The 19858-nt window shown below is 40.3% G+C and overlaps 1 protein-coding gene and 1 long non-coding RNA gene across 2 annotated transcripts in view; both read right to left on the bottom strand.

Annotated features, from left to right (window-relative positions):
* The window catches only part of LOC146453727 (uncharacterized), a 41854-nt gene extending 37003 nt beyond the window's left edge, over nucleotides 1-4851 (bottom strand). Inside the window, exon 1 of the long non-coding RNA XR_014859427.1 lies at nucleotides 4692-4851. This is a non-coding gene — a long non-coding RNA (uncharacterized LOC146453727). The remainder of the gene's footprint in view (nucleotides 1-4691) is intronic.
* Nucleotides 4852-9971: 5120 nt separating this feature from the next.
* On the bottom strand, nucleotides 9972-13299 carry LOC146453726 (asparagine synthetase [glutamine-hydrolyzing]-like). The gene is made up of 2 exons (XM_085096404.1): nucleotides 12677-13299; nucleotides 9972-10754 (listed from the first exon to the last, which is right to left on the bottom strand). The coding sequence occupies exons 1-2, from the start codon at nucleotides 13257-13259 to the stop codon at nucleotides 9982-9984; spliced, it is 1356 nt and encodes a 451-aa protein (XP_084952530.1). The 5' UTR covers nucleotides 13260-13299; the 3' UTR covers nucleotides 9972-9981.
* Between the last annotated feature and the right edge of the window lie 6559 nt (nucleotides 13300-19858).

Here is a 19858-nt window from a genome sequence, read left to right as displayed (position 1 = left end):
AACAACTCTATAGGACAGCCAGGATTATCACAAGCAATCATATTGCCCACGAGAGTGACAGGCCTGCACGTCTCCCTAGCGCGTGTTTAAGCCATTTTTGTAATTTGGCTCTCACAGGTATACCTTTGATTGACCGCCCTCTCAGTGTACATATGAGGGGAGGGTCTTTGTAGATTTCTTTGAGCAATTGTTGGCTGCTCTATTAAATGCCAGTCTTTTATGAAGCACATTATGTATAGCTTGTACTATCGCATGCATCTGTTGAGAAGTAGCGGTTTTCAAAAACTGACGAAGATGGTCGGGCAGCAAGGAAGGAGTTGCAGGTAGCCTGTATTGCTCTTTACTACTTTCGTTTGGTCCATTTAATATTCTCAGTATAACTTGGGATTTGGCGCGTGAATTTTCTTTATGTCGCTTTATTTAAAGTACGCCGGCTTGCGCTGTCGAACGCAAGACTCAAATGGCATTGACTCCCCTGTGACGCGCTTTATACACTCGATTGCAAAAACGTTGACACCTAAAAAGCATAAACCGTGAAGATGAGACCCAATGGCTTTATGGGTAAAAGTGTACTAAATTTATTTGCATAATGTTCCGTTCTCGTGCCACGGTTGAAAACCAAAATTAGTTGCACGTGGTGAATGATAGGAACTGTCTAAGGTTTCCTTTAAGTGTCAAGTTGGCCAACAAGGGTTAATTCTTAAACACTACCCACAAATCCGTTGGGTCTCATTGTTCATGGTTTATGCTTTTTAGGTGTCAACGTTTTTGTAATCGAGTGTATTGACATCGATATGGAGTGATACAATAGCATTGTGGTGGTGGTAGTGGTGCGAACGAGGAGGAGGAGGAGGAGGAGGAGGAGGGAAATAGAAATGAGGTGAAGGAAGAGTAGCGAAATGTGGAAGAGAATGGGGAAGAGGAGAAGGAGGAGGAGAAGGAGGAGGAGGAGAACAAGAAGGAGGAGCCAGCGTCAGCAAAAGTAGAAACGAGGTGAAGGTTGTGTAGAAAAATGTGGAGGAGGAGGAGGAGGAGGAGGAGGAGAGAGGAGGGAACGTCAGCAAAAATAGAAATGAGGAGGTGAAAGAGGAGGGGGGAAGCGTAAACAATGGTTGAAGCCTATATAAATCTGAAGCATTTGTCGATTTCTCAGTCCTATTCGGATTTAGTGGTAAAGAAAATCTAAGGTTTTCTTTTGCAAAATGCCACCTCAAATTCTTGTAACTGGAAAAGAAGGCAGATCAGTCTCATTAAAAATACAAGAAAAAAGTCGGCTAACATTAGTTTTCGTAAAGCCATCAATAGCTCGTAAAATTCGGGGTATAAAATTCGTTCCCTAAAGCCCTCAGGAACTTAAATGTTTAGCGAAATCCTCCGAACAGATCCAACTGTGTTAGTTGATACAACTATGCTTTTAAAAGGGCACAACACGATCTGGCAACACATGAGACAGTGCTTTATATATTATTGTTAATATGTTCTCGTTGGTTTCCCTTGCTAGTGATTTAGTGAAAAATATAAGTATATGTCAATTTTATTTTTTGTCATAATTCCAATGTACATTGACCGACGAAAAATAAATTGATAAATTGACCATGTAGTGCATTTCGGCAGGCGTTTCAATTGACGACAACGGTAACAAACAGCAAAACAGTGATTTAATCAGCAAAAATAATCGTTCTGCACGTGCTTTAAATTTTGGTTCATTCTTTGCCGTCCTCCGTAAAACACAACAACTCTAACGAACCAGTTCAAGGTTTACTTGTGGTCCAGTTTAAAGGGAGAGTTTCACGGTTCGGCACATGTGCGAGCGATAACGTAAGCGCTCTCAAGCCAATTGTTTTTGGACCAATTAGAAACGAGTACACAATACCGGCGGGATACGGCGGGCAAGTCTTATAACTTGCTCACATAAAAATAAAACTGACCGGCCAGTGTTTCGTTCACGTTTCAGAAAGAAACAAAAAGGCTGTCCATGAAAAACAAATGGGGATTTTTGCAGCGCTGCTTCGTGCATGTCCCATGACATCCAAGAAATGCCAGAACTTATGACTTAGTACAATGTCGATATCTCGCGGCATCCGCGACCTTTTTTTATTACGCGCGGTTCGAAAAGCCGAGAAGCTCCTTCAAACTTACGTACTTAAATCCAGTATTTCATCAGCATTCAGTGATAAACTTACTATAGTGTGTTCTTTCGATAGCCTGATTTTATTAGACCAGCGAGAAGGCGAAGAACGAGAAATCCGCAAGCTTCAAGAAGCGATGGGACCGTTTAGTAACAACAACACTGAGCGTCCTTCTGAGATGCTGAAATGCATTTGAGAATAGACTCTGCCATGGTGGCAAATTAAAACTGCGTTTGCCATTCGCAATGACCATAATTTTATAGATAAATGAATACCTTACAATAGATTTTGCAGTTTGCCGCAAATCTTTTGGGGTTTTTTCTACTGCCCGCTACTCTAGCCCGCTAATAGACGACTACAACTAACTCGCATATTTGATCACATATTTATTCCCTTGGCGTCTCGGTGTTGTACAATTTTTTCCATCCAAAGCAAAACACTGATGTTTGATGCTGTTTGTCCGTCGAATTCTTTGTTTTTGACAATTGACTTCCATATGAACAAACGGCAGTACGATTGAAATCTAGAAAATCCTGGCGAGTTCATCCAAAGCCAGTTGGTGACCTTTGCCATTTCCAGCGAAAGCAGATGTGCCACGAAATCGTTGTCTATTTTAAACAGACTTATCCCTTCACCAATTTTCCACGTTTGGTGGACGTATCTTGTTAACCACACAGGATTTCTATATCCACTCCACTCTGTCCGCTTTAACTTCTGTGCTTCCAGAGAGTCCACAGAACGTCCCGTCGCCGGTCGGCTGCGATGTCTCCTTTGACGATCCATCGACAAAAATGTCGTTTTCGGATGCTAAAACACTTTTAACCTTACAAAAATCAAACTTATATTTACAACAGAAAACAAAGATTATAAAAAGTGAAGAACGAAGAGTGGATGATTCAAATTCGGGCGCGATTTCACCAAATTGTTCCACCACAAGCTCGTATCGAATTTAGTGTCGACCCGTACAATTTATTTTTGAGCCGGTCTGCTCGCGCATGCGCTTGACCGTGAACATCGGCCTTAAATTAGCTGAAAGTTGATAAACATACAATAAAGATTGATTGATTGACTGATTGATTGATTGATCGATCGATCGATTGATTGATTGATTGATTGATTGATTGATTGATTGATTGATTGATTGATTGATTGATTGATCGATCAGCCCTCGATCTATCAGCTAGCGAACCCTTTTTGCGTCACTTGTTTGTTTACTACAGTCGAACCTGTATATAACGGCCTGAGGAACTGGCCGCTTAATACAGGTGGCCGCTCAATACAGGATCACTAAAAATACTCACTGGGCGTGGTCTTATGTCAATTTTAATGGCGTATCATACAAAAACATTACATGCAAAGAAAACAGTAGGACAATCAACACTCTTTCAAGCGATCAATACTTTAAGGACGGTGCCTACTATTGTTACTGCGCATACGTTCTGCGCATCACGAGATACTCGGGTTTCCTATGGGTGGTGCCTACTAATACAGGGATATTTTTGCGCGGTTTAAAGCTATACGGAAAAAGCAGAACTTAGCAAATGCTTTTGGTATCTCAAAAGAAAATTGGGGGTAACCATGCATTTTTCAGAGATAATTAAGCTTCAATTTAGGAAAAAATCCCATACATTGCTTTAAATTTTGGCGCTTTTTAGATATATTATTCCATAATTATCTCTGAAAAATGCATGGTCACCCCCAATTTTCTTTTTGGATTCCAATAGGCCTTGCTAAGATCTGTTTTTCCCGTATTGTCACAAACCGCACAAAAATACTTCGGTATTAGTAGGCACCGTCCTTAAACAAAGTTCAGTGCCAGCTTGTAACAGCTATAATATACGTAACATTGTGTAAAAGCACTGTGCAATAAATTGTCCTCTACTCTTCTACGGCATACAGGACTGTATTTCTATGACTTGCAGTTCACAATAAAATAACTCATTCCGTCATTTCATAGTTGTTACGTTCGAAGTGGAGTTATAACCGAAATGTTGCTAATTAAAAGAAGTACAGTAGAAAAAAAATTCTTCAAGTTAAAATAGGAATAGAGTAAGAATTACGGCGACTTAAAAAAGTCGGACACGTGCGTTTGGCGCTTCGGCATTTGAAACTTTTGTTTGTAGAGCAAGTCGTTAACTGTCGACACTGCCAGCAACAATTCCTGTTATCCATGGTATTGCGCAAACGCCCGTAGTTGCTCTGCATGTTCTATAGCATCCGACAGTGATCTTTGAAGGCGATTCATTCTCCATCATATGACAGAAGAACAAGCTAATTAAAGAGGAATTTCTAGCTAAAGAGTGAAGCATATTCAAAACAGACTTGTTTTAGCGTTCGTGATATGGTAATGTACTTCAGCACATTGTGGACATCTGAAACTGGACGTCAGAACGATACTAAACGGCTGACTTATCAGCTTACAGTAGCTTTGTACATGTTATTTCGTTATCGTGACGATGGATCGCATTTTAAACAATAAAATACCTCATAAAAAAACATATGGCTTAGTTTCCATTCAAGGGTGGCCACTTAATGCGGTAAAAATAACAAAGAAAGACAAACATAGGACTGCTACAGGGTGGCCGCGGCCGCTTAATAGAGGTGGCCGCCTAATACAGGTAACAAATACAGCGTTTGTATGAGCAAAAACTCGGGACCTTGAAAATTGGCCGCTTAATAGAGGGTGGCCGCTTAATACAGGGCCTTTATATACAGGTTCGACTGTACTTATTTAACTTTTATTTAGTCAATTTGTAATCACCAAATTTATTTGTATTTAGTTTAGTATAGACATACCTACCCGCCTCGACTAGCTTCAGCTATTTGCGGGTGGGTATATCACCCCGCCCCGGCCATGAACCAGCTTGTAACTGTCTGTTTTAATAAAGTGCTGTTGTTGTTGTATTGATTGATTGATTGATTGATTGATTGATTGATTGTGGAGAAACTGAGCACATAACGGATACTTTTTCATAGTTGCTGTTGATCTTGTGAGCATGCATCAGAAGAACTTGAATATATGCCTTGTAAAAAAGCTGTATATGGCTCGAACGCCACGGTTCCTGGGTAGTTCGCCGTTTCTGTAAAATCGTGGAGTAGCAAAAATAAAATGAAGTTATATTTACAGAGTACGTTTTCGTTGTCGTTGCCGTCATCGTTGCTTAAATTCCCATTTGCACCATCAATCCACCGTCGAACACATGACTACTTATCGTACGAAGAACCAAGATTTTGACGCACGAGCCAGATTGAAGCGTAGCCGAGATATACCTGGAGGGAGTTCTCAACTTTGAGGGCAAAACGAACTGAAAACTGGCTTTGAAAAGCTCGTGGCTCATGTAAATTCAGAAAGGAAGGAAAAACGTTGTGTCATTTTGTTGAGAATAAAACGAAAATAATAATAATAATACAAATAATGGGAATTTCAGTGGATTCTACGGAAGTGGCTCTGATCTCCACTGTTTCCAGGTCGAAGTGGAATTTGGAAGTATTTGTTTTTATGAAGGGAGGAAAACCGGAGTACCCGGAGAAAAACCCTCGGAGCAAGGATGAGAACCACCAACCAAAGGTGTAACAATCGGTGATGGCTTGACTTTGTGAATATCGGTCAGCTATAGAACTTATTCAGTGCCACATCAAACCGACAAATGACAGCCTTCATTTCTATTGCCATGCTGGCCCTTTTGGATACATTTTGTTTTAGCTTGTGCCAAAATTAATTTCACCAAAGCGTTTTTACTGTTAGATGTTAATGTTATGCATCAGTCAATTCCAGCTGTGCCCATCCCCTCCCCCCGGGCAATAGTGGGGCATTTTCCTGCACTGTCCATCCCGGGGGTGGGCATTAGCCTTCCACCCAATTACCCCAGGGCATTTGACCATCTCACTTTTTTAACCCTACAGCATTGTCGCTTCCTTAATGACAAATTCATCTCAAATACAGTAAGTTTCTTATTGAATACGTCTAGATAGGACATAAAATGGAACGCTAGATCTGTAGAATGACCTATTTTTGCACTAACTACGGGAAACAAGACCCAGCTAGGACTTAATTTGGCCTAAAGTAGCTTAGATTTTACTGAAAGTAAGACGAGAAACGAAGAAAATAAAACATTTTTGACATGTTTGAGCCACCACCCCGGGGCATTTGAACAACTATTTTGTCCCGGCAGTGGGGCATTTGCCAGTTTATTTTTAAAAAATCCTAATTCCTGGGGGTCGGCCCGGGGAGGGGATGGGCACTGTTGGAATTGACTGATGCATTACAGTCCGTCGCACCCGATCTAGAAGGGTGGTTAAGAAACGTAAGAGACGACTTATGACTATGATTAACCCTACCCTACCCTAGTAAATTAGCTTTGTAAGTCACGTGCCCTTGTTTGCATCTTACTCGCTCGTAAATCTAAAGTGTTGTAATCTCGCTCGGACGTCAAAAGGTTGTATATCGATGTCTAATGAGCATTAAACGTTGTGTTCAAGAGGAAAGGTGTGTTGGTTAAGTTTCTTAACAGTTAAAGACTGAGCCTTATTAAGTTTAACTGTTTGATGTTACCGAGTAAAAAATTTAAGTGTTAAATGTACCAAGATACTCCCATCCATACCCTCTTTTAGTCGCCACGTTCAAGTCATTTTACGTTTTATTATTAAAGTCACACGATTTTGTCGTTTATTTCTCCTTCTAGATGTGTAAATCTAACTGGCACAGGAAAGACATTCATATGCAGTCACTGAGCAGCTAACTGGCTCTGCCAAATCAAAACAACTGAAGAATTAACCAAGATGAGAATTTCTTAGGGATTTATTTTTTACAAGCTAACTTCTTAGTTGTTGTTTTTTTTTTTAAACTTAAATTTTAGGTTAGCAAAATAACCATCCAACATTGTATTCTTGGCTGGTGTAGTTATTTATTTATTTATTTATTTATTTTGTTTTTCGCTTCTTTCACTGTTTACTTTCCTTGAAAATAATCTTTCCAGCCAAACACGTTTGGGAATCATTACTTCTTCCTCAAAGCATAGATGATAGATAGATAGATGTTCAAAATCAGCTAGTGCAAAAACTCAATAGATGAACTTCACGACAATGTTACACAGCTTTAATTGCACCAAAATTGCATACCAAAGCATAAAATTTGTTAAGATAAAGCAACATTTTTCATCTTGATAAGTACTAAGGCCAGCATTTTCCTGAGAATCCATATCCTGAAGATCAATGTACAAATGGGGATTTTTTCTGAAAGAGCCCTTTAGCAAAAAAGTACAAAATTAATTGAAATAAACATCTGGGTTTTTGCTTGCCTGAAATGTACTCGGTGTAGTTTTGAAATTCATTGGAAAAAACAACGGATTTCACTACCGTAAAGGAGGTTTGTTAATTCATGAATTCAGCAAGCTTTCCTAGATAGGACAATAATAGAACGGGGACTTTTGCCATTTCGATTTCTAAAATTCACACGGATCAGAATTTATGGGCTCAAGGTTCTTTAAGACCTCATTGAATAGGCTTAATGAGGAGGCTTTCAAATAGACATCCGTGCATCCTCTGCGATTAATAGACTCACATGCCTTAACCCTCCACTCATCTTTGCTCTTGTCGTAAAACAAAATTTCCCATTTCGAATCAGAGGTAGGACATAGGACGCACAACGATTCATCGACTAACATCATGTTAGCGGCACAACGAGGAACCCTTAAACTGGCAATGAAATGCCACTCGTCTGCCGCTACGTTGTACACTTCACAGCTTTTCAAAACGTTGAAAAAAATTCCCCACCCTCCAACAACAAAGACCTTCTGCTCTCTGCCAACACCACTGGCATGACATCTCGCTTCTTGCAAATTTGCTATGCTCTGCCATTTGTTCTCCTCTGTGTCAAATCGTGCTGACTGGGCGAACACTGTGAACCAGTCATGGTTACGACTTAAATCATCTACACAACCACCGATGGCGTAAATGTACTTGTCTAAAGAAACAAAACAAGCTTTTATTTTATCCAACCAAGGAGTCAAGGAGGCTGCAGAATTTGATTCGAAGTCGTATTTCCACAGAGAAGTTGAGTTTCCATATTTTTCCAATAGGAAAAACATTATGTTTCTGACAACCAATACACCCTTGAGTGCATGTCCCCCTGTGCTAAGTTCTTGGTTGGCATCCGTTTTTGTCCATGGCGCTGGAGACCAGCGATTAAAATCCGGGTCATAACATTGTGCGTCCCGAATGTCATTGGAAAGAACAAAAAGTTTTCCTTGGCATGAGATTATGTGCTCTGGTAGGCGATTGGCAACGGCCCTCTTGGGTAATCGGTAAAATTTGCCTCCGCTCGGATGGTAAACAAAAGTGTTTAAAGGCTCCTTGTTTCTGCTAAATGCAATAACACAAGTCTGAAGACACTTTCTCGGAGAATGCGGCCGCGGATTATCACAATCTTTTGCATGATCAATCCATGCTAATGCGCTAGTAACGTCTCGGAGACAACATTCGTTCTCTTTGACAAGATCGTTGGTAAGAGCGTCCTTCTCTAATTTCTCGCGCGAGAAAAGGGTAAGTCGAACATGGTAGAACAGCTCTCTGAATTTTACGCTCCGTTTACTTCTTTCATAGTCAACCCACTTGAGAATGATTTTAAAAACATCTTCCTCTGCGTTAATGAGAATCTCGTCACTGGAAATCCATTCTTCAACTTCACGACTTCGCAAATGCATAAAGAGCTCAGTTTCTGCGATAGTGCGAAAATGAGAGAAGATGAACTTCCGGGTGATTGAGATGAGCTCGTTGCATCGATATTTTTCTGCCACATAGTAAATTGACAGGCAGTTAGAAATGGAAATGTTACGTTCTAAATAATTTGCAGCTTTCACCGTGAGTTTTGACAAGAGCAGATAATCAGCCAATGCGATCAGGTTCTCGGCATGTTCTTGAGAGGAAAACTCAATTTTACCAATGTAAATAAACTTCAGAACATCTTCCATCTGCGAGTCGGTTAGTATCTCCATTCGAATAACTCCTTCATTCTTTTCCTTCATGTCGCAGCTGAGTAACTTTTCAAAGAAAATACTTGCATCTGAAAGAACTCATCTGTGAGCCTTGAACTCGTTTCCATCTCTCGTTGCTAAAATAACATCAAATGGTTTCAAATGATCTTGTTTGAGCTGCGCTTGTGGCAAGTCGGCCATGTTTAAAATACAGTTATCTAACATTTGATTCTGTTTGCATAAAGGCAGAAATTAACGCTGAGTTATCAGTTATAACCTGGCAAATATTGGACCAGTTTTACAATTTCCGTTTTTATTCAGTGACAAAACCTATTTACATGACCACAAGATTACCCGGAGTGGACCACGCATGGCCTGACTTGAAGGGCTTGACGTCAACTACTTAATACTGAACTCATTGAGTCTAAAGTTGCTTTGAATTTGTAGCGTAACAACAGTCCCATTACTGTATTTGAAATGATAATTTGTTAAGTGCATAAAAATAACTGTTCGCCGTATTCTGACTTTGGAATATCGGGAATATATATCCCCCCTCCTCCCCGACAAAAAAAAAAAAAGAAAAGAAAAAAAAAGGTGCGCCTCAATTCTAAACACGCCTATATCTTACTGAAGTCACAGTCACTGAACTTCACTGGAATTGAGAGGTAGTACTCTGAGGTCATGTGCAGCTCAGCTTGGCTAAGACGTCGACCTTTAAATTCATCCACGCAACTTACGCCTGTGGTTTCCACAAACTTGCATTACCTCGTAATGTGGCACTGAATATTGTTATGGAAACTACATTATTGTACATGTACTCTTTGATCATGTTCTTTTTAATGAAGACGTCCCAACTTTTCCCATTCAGGGATACAACCACATCAGTGATGCTTTCCACATTTGTAATTGCCCCAGGTACGTTGTGATGGATCATCGGAATTAATCCATCTCGCCTTCCAATAGTATGGAATAAGATGACTCTGTCCAGGGAAGAATTCTTCAAAGACCTCCCTATAATAAAAGGCCTCTTTGCTCTTCGGAGTGTTGAACGGGTACAGCTCTGCAGCACGCGTCATGGCGTCATCAGAAACGACGTTTTCGAAATGATTCTGTAGCAGCTCACTCCATGATTGCCCAGGTTGGGTAGATGATACCCCATCTATAAAACCCTCCTTAGCGCGCCACAGAATCTCATTGGGCAATGCACCCGTATCTTCAAACGAAGCTCGCAGTAAGAACTTTTCAACACCGTCCTTTGGCTGACGAAGCTCTGGAGGAAGAGACAGGATATAGGAAGTGAACTGCGCATCAAGGAACGGCACTCGAAGTTCTAGCCCATGAGCAGCTGGACAGCGGTCACATCTCAAAACATCGAAGAAATAAAGATCTCTGAGCAGCCTCCGAGACTCTGCATCGGCCTCCTCTGGGTTCTGGGCCATTTTGAAATTGATGTAGCCCTGGCACAATTCATCTGCTCCTTCACCAGAGAAAATAACCACCGTATCTGTTTGTTTCTTGATGTATTTGCACACGAGGTACATTCCCACCGAACAGCGGATTCCACCCACCTCCCAAGTCTCTAAGGAATAGATGACATCACGCAATGCTTGGATTCCTTCGGCTGCTGTGAAAGTTACCTCATGATGCTCACTCCCTGAAGAATTAAAACATATGATGAATAGAAATTACAGTGGTTTGGAAACCAATCCGGCCAATCACAACAGACGCAATTGATGAGCCAGCCAGACCTTAATGCAGATACAAGTAGTGCGAAAACGCATGCGTGTAAATTACAATTGGCCGTTGGTTTGTTTTCTAATCGGATAACAAAGGGATACGATCTTCTTTTAACCGATGACGGAACAGAGTGGGGCCAAACCAAAGAAAACCTTCTTTCAACACTAAATGAAAACTGCTCTATCACTGAAACAAAGTTAAACCACTAAAGAATAGGGAGGAAAAATCTTCATAGTTATCTTTTATTTTCGGGAGTAACCTTAGGCTGTTGCTAAACTGAGACAATTGTGCTTTTGCGACATTCAAGATCACATGACTAAATCTGGTTGTCAACAAGCCTATTGTTCCAATCACGACAGTGCATCACTGATAGCAATGAAACAAGAATGACGGCCATGCTGGCCTCATTCCCAGGGTCCTTCCCTTGTACATCCTGGTACATTAGGAGGAGATTCACCAAGTTTACAAATGTGAAGCTCTATAGCTAGGAACGAGCGAAAGAGACCCCCTCGTTCATTTTTAGCAAGTCAAGAAGTAGCAAAGTAACCCTGAAAACATAACTACCTCAATCGGAACTCGAAACCGTGAGTTTCCCGTACAACGATCTAATAACAACTAGGTTAGCGAGTGAGACGAGGGCTATGAATTATTGAGTGCGAACGACACCCGCAGAGCATGATAAAGTTTGAGTTGACATAGGAAATGAACCAAACTAAGTCTAAGGTCTTTTCCTCTGGACAACTCGACTAACGTTGCTTAACAATTTGGCAACAGGAGTTGAGTCAAGTCAAGTTTGCTCAAATTAGCTCAGGTCGTGCACATGTCAAGTCGCAAGCCAAAAGTCAGGTCCCAAGTCAAGTTGAAAGTTTAACGCTCCTCTATACTAAGCACTCAAGAACGAAATGGTATTTTCTTCAGTAAAATGATGTTCATACTGAGAAGTGGTCCTCTCAAAGCGACGTATTTCCTATTTTGTCTTTGTTGTTTATCAACTGCTCACCTTACTTTCTCAAGCACATTAGTTATTCATCAAGCGAAAACAAAGGAAATCTATACCGTGAGGGAGGTTTGGAAATGTCATCTAATTATCATAAATGAATTTGGTGAACTTTTGCGTTGAACTTTCTTTCAAGAATTGCTACTGAATTGTTTGAGAAGCTATGTCAAACAGTCGAAAGAGTGTTTTATCCGATTTTCTAACTTAAACACCTAGAAGTTGGTTTAAAAATCTCTGGCGCGCCTCGGTTTTTTTTTTTTTACACACTTCTCGGTGTTTGGAAATCTGATGAAACACTCTTTCTTGTGTTTCATATATTACATCAAAAGTGAGCGAGAGATGGAGTGCATAGCTATAGGAGAATATTTTCTGGTCATTGTTTACATTTGGTGTCGTTAGCATAACACTTCAAACAACAAGCTGTAACTGACAAATGGATACCATAGACTTAAAGGACATGTTACTCTTGGAAGTCAGTGTAAAATTTTGCTGTGATATTATCGAATATATCTGAAAGAAAGTACCTTTCAAAAATTGTGAAATTTACAAAGAATGTTTGGCTGGGTGGCGATTTTTTGTATAATCATGACACTTTTTAACGCTCGTTTTTCAAAATACAACATTCAAAGCACCTCGCTGAAATTTCAGAGAAGACCAGGTTTTCCACGCTGTTTCAATTAATGGATACCATTTCTTTGAAGCTTGTTTTGTCGTTTATGTTAACACATGTTAATGATCCTAAGCATGTCAACAAAGATTCGCCTTTGGCAAGGGCTGTTTGCAATCAGTGTTTGCACCCATAGCTAAATAGGAGAAGAAATGAAACAAACCCCTTGATTTACCAATATGTTCTGCCACCTTTCGTGCTGCAGCGATATCCGTACTTCCTTCCATTCCAACCGCGAAGGTCTGCACAGGATAGTCAATACCATTTTCCTTTGCCAACCTGGTTAGATAGGATGCCACTAAACTAGAATCCAAACCTCCAGAAAGCAAACAGCCAATTCTGCGCTCGGACATTAGGCGTTTGCGCACTGCCTCAATAAAAAGATTTCTGATATTCTGCATGACATCACTCAAGTCTGCCTTTACATTGGTTTCAAACAATGGAGACATTCCTATTTCTGTGTATGCCTTTTGCTCAATAAACATTGCTTTTCCGTCACGTGACAAGCCATACGACGCATAATGACGTGCAGGAAATGGTGCTACTGTCATTTCATCGCCATGTTGTTGGAAGTCCTTCATTAATGGCATCAGAGCTTTTGCTTCGGAGCTCACAGCCAGAACTCCTGCGTTTTTTGTTCCGGCCTTAATCAAGGTAAACAATGGACGAACGCCGAAGGTATCTCTTCCAATGTGTACTTCTTTCTTTTCTGTATCGATGACACAAAACGCGAAAACACCATCCAACGTCTGTGCCATCCTCTCGACGCCAAACTTGTTGTAAAGATGTAATATGACTTCGCCGTCGCATGTCGTGACAGGAGTGCTCACCGGAGCCGATATACAAAATATCCGCTCCCCAGGGCTTAGTGCGCTGGCTGGGATTCTTATGCACTGGCATGGAACTTGCTGGGAGGCCCGCATCAAAACAATTGCTTGCTTACTAATTTAAACTCAAAAGCTCATCCTAGCTGGAAAATGTTCATTTTCGGGATGAATCTAGCTGGTAAATTGTGATGTGAGGTTTTCCCTGGTAGACTTGATTACCAGCCGGCCCCTAGAAAATTAGACCCTGGAAGTGCGAAGAATGGACTCAGTGTGCGGCCTAGTTATATGGTCACTTACAATTCGTCTATCTAGACATGCGCAGCGTCATATTACACAACATTTATTGACCCCTGTGCATGTGTGACAGCCGAGCGGTCAAAAACGTTGTTATTGCCGGCGCGGTCACGTCTCAACAAACGCTTTTGGCTACATCCTTCTAGAGAGTGGGGAAATATAGTTTTGATTTTATTTCAACAAGGTAAGTTTTCTGTGCTTTCTCTTCTCGGGTAGCTGTGTAGTTTCTGCTCTACTATTCTGAGTATGCCGTTAAGACTTATTGTTCTGACCAAGTTAGATAACAGTTAATTCTATGTAATTGTGTATTATCTTCTTTGTTGTGTGCTTAGAGTTTCGACAACCAGATCTTCTTTGCTGGTTAACACATTTAGAAAATCCTTGATTTATTTATTTAAATGTTAACATTTTTGTTTTAGGAATCGCCAAAATCGTTTTGCGTTACGCTACCTACGCAGCTAAAGACCGTTTACTGAGGTATGTCAGTCTTGTATGCCGTTGTATGTCATTGCAATATAGTATCAAGAATAGTATCGTCTTTGAGAAATGCATATGCGCTGTATGCGCGCCGTCTACTTTAGATGGTTTACTAGTATAGCTAGTAAGCTTATACACAGCTAATAAGTATTTGAATTTAGAAATACTATGCACAAGTATTCTCATCGTATCGCGCACAGGTCATATGAGTACATACATATCATCACATGAACAGAGCGACAGACCAGGACATTCAAGCAAAAGTCTCGGAATGCCGTTGTTTTGTTTTTCGCTATATCATTTTTGGCCTACATGGAAAGGATATTAATTGAAAATGGAGCAGTTCGTTGTGTTCAGATTTTTTACAATAATGGTAATTTAGCGCAAACTTTAAGAGAACGGTATTTTATTATCTGAAATTATGAGCGGGTTTCCTTTGATTTTACACTTCTTCCGAAAAGATATTCCACCGTTCCTTTTGGTGCCCCTGATGATTTTCCAAGCAATTGGCGTATTGAAGTGTTAAGGGTGGAATTCTGTAAGCGACTTTCTTTGTTTTCCATTTAGGTTATACTTAGTTTAATAGCGCGCAAATGTTCCTTTTTGTTGGCATGAGTCAGATGAGTTCGGCTTGAACGCAAGGGAAAGGTAACTTGGATTTCTAGGGTTAAAAACGATGCAACACTTTAGCGTGTGTATTTTTTTGCAGTTTTGAAACAAACTAGGGAGACGCAAATCCCGAAACTGTATCGCGATGCAATGGAGCGAAAGCAGAATTTTTATTGCGTGTGCCTCATTTTCCTGAAGGGCAGGTCAGGCGCGAAAACATATGATGATGAAAATATATGATGATGACCTTAGCTCGAAAAAACAATTTTTCGGGTCACTCTTTCCCTAAATACGAAAAAACTGAAGCAAGTTCGATTCACATGATGCCGGTTTAACTTTCATAATAGTACGACCGAAGTGCGGCTTTAAGTAAAAATGCGCAAAGTTTGGTGATAGTAGCTGTTGTGGTCTGCCAAATGTTTTTGGGTTCCGGTGTTCATTTGACCTTGCGGACTCTGACACCTAATAATACATTGCTTCAGGGGTGCCTTCCGGAAAGTACTTTTTTGTGCGCTAACTCTATATCATTGTAAAGCTAATAAACTGTAGAATCCGAAAATAACAAGATATTTTCCTATCTTTGCTTTGAAGGCACGCGCAAGCCTTTAAACGCAAAAATGACCGAGCTTGCTAAACTTAATTACCAGCCTTGGTGTTACCGCGGCGCGCGGACGTCCAAACTAACGGGACTATATCACTCAGGATATGATGGGCTAACAAAGTGTGTGAGGCTTTTTCGATATTTCTATTGGTTGCTTAGGAAATCCCTTTGAAAGTTGGAAAATAGGAATTTTTCTGGCTTCTGTTCCTTAATGGGACGTCACGAAAAAAATATTGCCTCACACAGTTTAATGCTCTAATATGAGACAAAGATTTTCTCCAAGTTTCGTTAAAATCTGATAAATGTACATACCCTTTTATTTCATTTGATTTGAGTTAATTCACGCAAAAATAAACCTTGAGTTTTCGGCATGGAAAGAAATTCACAGTTTTCGCACCTCATTAAAGCGGTTGTCAACGTGGCCCTGCCGCTAACCAATGAAACGCAGCTTTGAACTCCCTAGCGGGCTACAGAAACGGGTACGTGTTTACGTTCTGCACGTAGGAGACGAAAACATTCAACAAAAGCGAAGACTTCTTTGTGAGAAATTGCAAGACGCGAGGGATAAACAAAAGAAGCGAAATACGAGTCCGTGCATGAGATAGTTGCCGCAAAAATTGTTACTGCTCAACTCTAAGGGTTGACACATTTTAATTGGCTCAGTTTGCAGTTCATTGACTTGTTTGAACAAATACGTTTTTTTTAACCAAAAACACGCCTCAAATGTCAGCTTTCGCAATTCATCTTCAGGAATGTTAAGCGATACAACCAGCACGTGAAAACACAGGAAACACGGCCACGATAATCCTTGTTTCCGGTTAGCAGTACTCTCAATTGCTTTTGTTAAGCTTGGAAGTTATGTTCTTTCCCGCAACTAGAACTCAACGGAGAATATAAATGAACGTTTTATCCAGCTAAGATATATTCGTTTTTTAAAATTTGTTTGAAGCCTTCAACCGAAACGTTACCGCCTAAAGCTATGAACGCGCAATAAAAAACAGGGCGTAGTACAACGTAGACCAGATATCCCACACCTTGCATTACTCAAAGGACCCCAAAGCATTGCGAGAAAATTTGATTGGCCCGGTCAATGACATTCACGTACTGCCAATTATCCGCCAAAACGTTACAGCCTTTTTGACGTTCACGTGCTGCCAATTCTGCGACAAGAAGTTACAGCCTTTTTCTTCCACGCGACGTAAGACACGAATATGACTGAGCAAGGTGTACAAGTGAAAATCACCGAGAAAGCTGACGCCTTACCAGGAGAACGCGTACGAGCTGTTGGCATGTGTTTTTATAAGCCTGTCATGGACCTTATCCCTGGGAATAGTTACAGATTATGTCGCAACCCCCAAAACCCACGAGATGCTTCATGTATCGAAGTCAAAGACCGGACACGCGTTAGAGCTGTGTTGAACAGAGACGTAGCTCGACTACCTGCCCAGTACTTGGACACAAATATTGCCGAGGAGCCGACTTGGTTAGTATCATTTGGCCGTGTGAGTTTGATTGTTTCTCCAACGCGCTATCACTTGTGGTGTGAAAATCAATTTCTTTTATCTTTTTTTTTTTTTTTTCGTTTTTCTTAAGCTTGGTCCTTGAAGATGCCAGATGGAGTCGCGGAGACTCTGGGAGACCTGCCAGGTCGCACAAAGTGGCCATCTCAATCTGTGTAACTTCCACGATGTTTCAGCTAATCCAAGACGCATGTAAATTGTACGACTTGATTGTGGTCCAAAAATAGACACTGAATTCAGGAAAAATGTCAAAAATGTGTCAATATCCCGGAGGACAGTATTTAAATTTGTTTTTGGATGAAAGTTCCGGAAAAATAAATTGTTTTACTATCAAACAGCGCTTTTGTCATATGTCTATGGTAATAATATGAAGGGAGTGGGGAAAGAAATCTTCTGAGCGCCTAGAAAGCAGTTTTCCTCTCATAGCCCCCTGTCGTTCCCTGCTGTGTGAGCTGCCGGAAAAGAACAGTAATGAAAACGAAACAGGATTTAATAGACCATGACCATGCACGCTCTTTCTTAGGCTGCTTGACAGGCGCTTCAGTGAAAAATATTGATTGTTTCATGTGATGTTATCCAAATACTAAGGCTACACCACAAAACAGACAAAACCCCTCTTTTGCTATTTTCTACGTACCAGTGAAAAAAACCTTGCAGGAAACTTTTATGCTGATATATTGTTTTAGTCACAGTCACAGCGCTTTAACTGATTTGATCCATAGTGGTTGTACTTTCACTAGGACAATTTTAGTTTGAAAAAGCCGGAAAAGTCTGGATACATGTACACAGTGAAAACATTTCGTTCTTAGTTTAGCTGTTTTCAAGAAAAAAAACAAGGGAGTACTACTTTGCGAGACGGTGTCACTTATCCTCGTAAATACTGCAGGCAATCACATCACATGTCGTTGCGGTTCCCAGTCAAGTAATTTGTCAATATCATTTACCGCTAGCTTCGAGTTTCCGTTTGCTTCATGGTTCACCTTGCGAAACAGAAAAATGGCAGATGACTTCAACGATATCTCAAAATAAAAACTGTGGTCCTGGATAAGCCTACGCCTTCTTGCGCTTACGGCAATGAATGTTGTTCTACGTTGGATTAACATCCTTCTCATCTGTTGAGACATTAAGCGAATCATTTGAAAGAAACTCCCCCTTATTTTTTTCATCAATATATCGAGGATCAACATGAAAAACATGCTCTTGTAAATCTCCATATTTAATTTAGCAACTCAAATTCCGGGTTAAGTAGCCGAATGAAAACAAATGCCGGTCAAATAAATTAGTGTAATTAGTAAATGTCGATCTGTAAACAAACAGCAAGAAAGAATGTTCAGCTAATAAATTGGCTTAAAACACAACCATTGTGGCCGCTTGAGGAGGAACAATACTTTTTAAAATGTTATAGAACCAGTATTTTCACTTTAATATTGAATTTTCACGCTCCAACGTAAAAATGTCATACCACCAAACCTGAAGCTAAGTTAACAATACTGATTGCTGATTTGCTTTGTTTCTATATCCGAGTGACGCGGCAGCCATGCTCAAGTGTCCTCCGTTCTAAGTCTTGTAGTTCAGGAAAATAATGTTCGCTATAACCTTATTCTTACGAGTATTACTGATCCCGAAATTGCACCATTCACCAAAAATTCGTTAATTGTATTTTACGAGTGATATATGTGTAACATAACCCGGGTGGGCGGGGGGGAACTTCTGATTTCTTGGGGTAAAGACCAGACAACAAATTGTCATTTTTTCCTTATACAACTCTGCACCAAGAAGATTCGATTTCCGTCGTCACCGCTTATGGTCTTATCGCAGAGCAGAGCAGAAGGTTTCAAGTCCAAGCCAGCTTTAAAGGATCATTTGCCGAGTGAGATATGCCATACATTTAAACTGTTAACGTTGCGTGGATGTGTTTGTGACACCGTCTTAAGGTCTTGTATAACTCTGGACTTTTTTTCCTTCTGTGGATGTGTTTGTGACGTCTTTAAGATCTTGCAAAACTCTGCGCTTGTGTGGATGTGTTTGTGACGTCTTTCGGATCTTGCAAAACTCTACACTTCTCTCCTTCTGTGGATGTGTTTGTGACGTCTTAAGATCTTGCAAAACTCTACACTTGTGTGGATGTGTTTGTGACGTCTTAAGATCTTGCAAAACTCTACACTTGTGTGGATGTGTTTGTGACGTCTTAAGATCTTGCAAAACTCTACACTTGTGTGGATGTGTTTGTGACGTCTTAAGAGCCGTCCTCTGTAAATATCGACTATCGTCGTTTGGACGAGAAAAAATGAGATCCCTCAAACTTTCTCAGAAGAATGGTCTATATAAGTGATTCACATAAATATAACTTTCAGCTCAGTTCGATTCGTATTTTAGCTGTAGTGCGACCATCTTGGTTTTACCGCTCTGAGAGGGCTATCAGCGGCCATTTTAGGCCACACTTTTAAGAATTTGCCTTACAAAGAAAGCGTTACAAATCCGAACAAAGTCTCATTATTCGAGACAAGCAAATGTTTGTTGTTGTGTTGAGAGGCTTTTTTGGGAATTTGATCGAGATCTGATTTTTTTACAAAATTTTTAATTTCTTCCCTATTGAACTACTCTTCAAGTGCCAAAAAAACGGCCGAGTTTAAACGAAAATATCGCTAAAGATACATTAGTTGGCATCCTAAAACAGCATCCCAGTTAAAGAGCAATGTCTCGTCTGTAAGAATATGCAATAAAATTTTTGGGCAGTTAAAAAGAGAAAATTATAGAAGAAGAAGTTTTAACTGTACTTTTGTCAACAAACACCGCCTTCGTAATTAGCATAACAACATGAAAATAACGATTTACTAAGAAAATAATGATAAATTCCACTTACCTCGTGAAATATCGAGAACTGAATATTTCAAAATATATCAATTTATAGTTTCAGTCGGATACAGCCGCATTTTCGATGATTTGTTGTGCGAAATCACTGTAATACACCGCAGCCGTTAAACTGAGTTGAATTCTTCAAAGTCCGTCAGGTCAATCATCGGCCGAAA

The sequence above is a fragment of the Pavona decussata genome, unplaced genomic scaffold (genome assembly GCF_977016875.1).
Source record: "Pavona decussata unplaced genomic scaffold, jaPavDecu1.1 SCAFFOLD_324, whole genome shotgun sequence".
In the NCBI taxonomy this organism is placed as follows: domain Eukaryota; kingdom Metazoa; phylum Cnidaria; class Anthozoa; order Scleractinia; family Agariciidae; genus Pavona; species Pavona decussata.
Note: the sequence above shows the minus strand (reverse complement) of the source record. Positions and strands in the feature narration are given on the sequence as shown.